The 3,917-nt window shown below is 34.3% G+C and overlaps 1 protein-coding gene across 1 annotated transcript in view; it reads right to left on the bottom strand.

Annotated features, from left to right (window-relative positions):
- Window positions 1-3,204, bottom strand: part of LOC110022217 (probable potassium transporter 11) — a 13,740-nt gene extending 10,536 nt beyond the window's left edge. The window contains exons 1-3 of the mRNA XM_020721042.1: window positions 2,902-3,204; window positions 2,584-2,794; window positions 1,200-1,425 (exon numbers count right to left, since the gene is read on the bottom strand). Of these exons, the coding sequence (XP_020576701.1) occupies window positions 1,200-1,425; window positions 2,584-2,703 (346 nt within the window). The 5' untranslated portion in view covers window positions 2,704-2,794; window positions 2,902-3,204. The remainder of the gene's footprint in view (window positions 1-1,199; window positions 1,426-2,583; window positions 2,795-2,901) is intronic.
- Window positions 3,205-3,917: the final 713 nt, after the last annotated feature.

A 3,917-nucleotide genomic window follows, 5' to 3' on the forward strand; every position in this document is an offset into this window, starting at 1 on the left:
GGTGGGGGGGGGGGGGGGTGTTAAATTAATGCGTGAGCAATGTTTCTATTTCTTAACAGGGTAAATCAAGCATTTTTAGCGGTGTAAAATTAACCATGGTTAGACATCCTGGAGTAAATAACAAAAGTCATCTAGACAATGAAAGTTTATGTCTCTCTCCAAATTGAAAGGATTGACCTAAATTGAGTTCTAATTTTTATTCGTGTGTTTTGAATTCGGCATTAAGGGGAAAGGGTTGTTAGGAAAAAGAGTGTCCTTAACCTAAGGAACAATATGATGAATCACAAAATAATTATACAAAAGATATCAAGAACCACACACAAAAACAAAAAAAAAAAAAAAAAAATTTTGGGGTTCACTTAAGCCTACACTCATGGTTCTATAAAGATCAAATAATCCATTAAATTTTAAAAGAGATGCATGAAAATCATACTTATACAAAATTTCTATCCTTTCTTCAAAAGACAAACTCATTGCCTAGTTTGATCAATGAAAATTGAGGGCTTTGAGATGGAAATTTATCAGCACAATTCGGCTCCACATAATAACGATACCACCAACATCCTAATCTTGATCTCCAACAATATGGATCATAAAGCCTATGGGATCACTCCATTAATCACACCAAAGGTGGAAGGGTCTCACATGCAACATAGAGATTAGATGTTTTGCCTTCTAACCTTTTAGTGAGTTAGAGGGCCAAAATACCCTTATACAATGACACTCTAATCCAACAAAAATCTTAAAGGTGAAGTGTCTTCACCATCCACCATCCATGTCCGTTAGTTTATCTATCATTTACCCTCTCCTCTACAAATATCCCCTTCAAATAGGAAGTTAAATAGCTTCCAACTCTCACTCTCTCCCTTGAGAATGAGGACTTATCAAATCAATTCTACCCACGCCCGAACACCATTCCAGCATGCGACCAAAATAATAAAGTTTGTTTACCTATTTAAGTCCATACAATCAATCAAAAGAAGACGGAAAAGAATTCTTTTAGATTCATTCAAAGTTGAGTAAGAAATCATATTAAAAGCAAGCCTGGGGGATGAGTTTTATCCAAAGATTAGATTCCAGTTTCAGTTGAAAAAATATTTCTAAATACTCTGAACAGCAGAAGAGTCCTTTGTGAGCATCCATCCAAGTAAAACATTTTATAATAAAAATATTAAAAGAATAACGACATAACACTTTACCTTGACCATTGTCATTCGCCCTCAACACCACAAAAACATATTTGAGGAGAGGAACTAGAGTTAGAGAGTAAATAATAAGAGAAAGAGCTCCAATAACATCTTCAGGATCACTTATCCCATGAGAAAATGTATTGTAAAATACATATAACGGGGATGTTCCCAAATCTCCAAACACCACGCCAAGGCTCTGGAAAGCAAGTCGTAGAATTAACAGTGAAGAGAATTTCTGCAAAGAAAGACCAATAAATGTTAAATTACTAAGGCATATCATAGAACGCTTTAATAAACAAAGCTAGTACATGCCAAACTGATCAAGAAGATTTTTTTTTTCATCCAGCACACAAAGAACAGCAGTAAATAAAAATGCTATTATTGAGTAAATAGAAAGCTGCATAAGTATTTCAGCAATTTTACCAAGTTATCAGAGTACATTTAGACTCAAAGAACAAATGATCCATAAAGAAATAAAAAAAAATTCTTTTTTTTTAAATGATAAGCAATAAATCACAAAGCATGTGATTCAGCATCCTAATCTTGGAGAAATAATCTTCTCCTCCAAACTAAGGTGCCTCAGATCCTTCCTCAGAATGAAATTAATTTAGATAACAGAAAAGAAGAATAACAAAGAACTTTTCTTAAGGACAAAATTCTATTTTCTAATATAAATGATTGAAACAGTAAATGAAACATGTCACTGAATATCAAAAAACTGCTTTCATGACAACTTCTTTTTATCATGAAAAATGAGTTTTAACTCAGAAAAATTGCTTGGAGGCTTCACTGCATAGAAATTAAATGTCTAGCTTCCAATATAATGAACCAGAGATTGCCATTTTATAACCGTTTGGGCCTCTGAGAATAGTAACAAATTCAATAATCTGACAGATACAGATTAAGGCAAAATGTCAAAGACCCAATAAATTAGCACTTCAGACAGAATGAATGATTAGAAGTCCAATATAAAAAATAAATAAAACAACTACAGGAACCTAAAGGGTTAGCTACAGAATTTTTATAAAAATTGGTTTTTTTTTACAATAATGTCAAATCTAACCTTATTTCAGAGAAAACAACCGAAATAACCTTATGTCAAATCTAACCTTATTTCTCGTGTCTAACAAAATCTTGCCAAAATATTTCTCCAAACACTGACAGGACAATAAACTTCGGCAATCAACAACTATAACCACAGAAAAAAAGAAAAAGAAAAAAAAAACACAAAACAAATTCAGAAGGAGCTCCATTGGAACCAAGGTTTGTTCATAGTCTTTCCATGAAAATAGAAAAAGATAAAAAGGAAAAAAGCCTCAAGAATGAGAAAATTACAAAAGCCAGTAACAGCTAACTGAAATTCAGCCAAAGAAGAAACGGACAGGGAAAATACCTTCTCTCTGTACATATTCCTAAGCTTTCCGGCCTCTTCATCCATGGGTTGATCAAGCTTCTGATCCAAATCCCACATGCTTCCTCTCCCACCATCTTCTTCCACCGATATCGACGACATCAAATCCAACAAATCCCAGCGTTAAACCTCAACTCCTCCCCAAACCTAACTCCACAATCCCAACTCAATCCCAACAAAAATCAATAATAAACTGCAAATCAGCAAGGGAAAAATTAAATCTTGAATACACCAAAGTCCTCAAGGCCGGTACAGGTTGAGAACCAGAACTTCATCTAAGAAAAAAAAAAAGCTACAAACTTTGTGAGCTCAGCGTTCTAAAAAAGAGGTGAAGCGGATTAGCCGAGGAGTTTCTTGTCTCTCCTGAACAATTGAGAAGCTCAGAGCGACGATTAAGGCCTCGGAAAGGACGATGGAGTTGGCTGGGTCCCAAGAAGAAGAAAGGGATGATAAATGGCGTCTTCTAGTGGCGGAGGCGAAGGGCATCGAGCCTGTTCCAGTTCGAATGGAGTTTGACCGCGCGGGATATGCTTTCCCAAGTCCCAACTTCCATTGGTTTGGTTTTATAGAGAGGAGAAACTATTTGCTTTTTTATTGTTCTAACGCTTCTTAACTTAGCGTATGATTTGTTTTAGGTAAAGAACTTAAAGTAGATGTGTAGATCAGATTTCGTTTCACCCAGTAGGTCAATTCTGAGCTGATAGTTTTGTAATTAAAATTGGGTCGAAATGATTTTAAAACTTTCTGAATTTACAAATATACCAATATTTAATCATACATATTTATACATCAGAACTTCATCCAAACTACTTTTTTACCCGTGGGGGGTCATTTTTTCATTTCTTAAGTCTCTGTTTGGGGCAACTTATTTGCTCTGGCGGCTTTTTGAAAATGTTCCATCACCATTTGAAAACTGTGTTTGAGCAATTTATCCGAAAACACAGTTGATTTTTTACTCTAAATGCGGAATACGGGTCGCACCGCGCGGTCCGCATTTCAAGATAAGCGGTTTATTTGGATAAGTACAAGCTGCCCCAAACACACATTTAATTATGATTTGTAAGGAAAAGAAATGGTTCCAAAAAATTTTCTTGATTTCTTGATTTAGTTGATTTATTATAATCACGAAATGATAATTATTGTCAAATCAACATATTTCTATGTATTTATATATCCAACATATTTATACCACTCTGAAAATCTTTCATATCACAAATACAGCTATTTTAATTTTGAGAAAGTGAAATACTCCATTCCATGCATGTATATATAAGGTGATATGTATGTAATAATTAAAATTTAGGTGTTTGAGATCT

This window comes from Phalaenopsis equestris, unplaced genomic scaffold (genome assembly GCF_001263595.1).
Source record: "Phalaenopsis equestris unplaced genomic scaffold, ASM126359v1 Scaffold000174, whole genome shotgun sequence".
Classification (NCBI taxonomy): domain Eukaryota; kingdom Viridiplantae; phylum Streptophyta; class Magnoliopsida; order Asparagales; family Orchidaceae; genus Phalaenopsis; species Phalaenopsis equestris.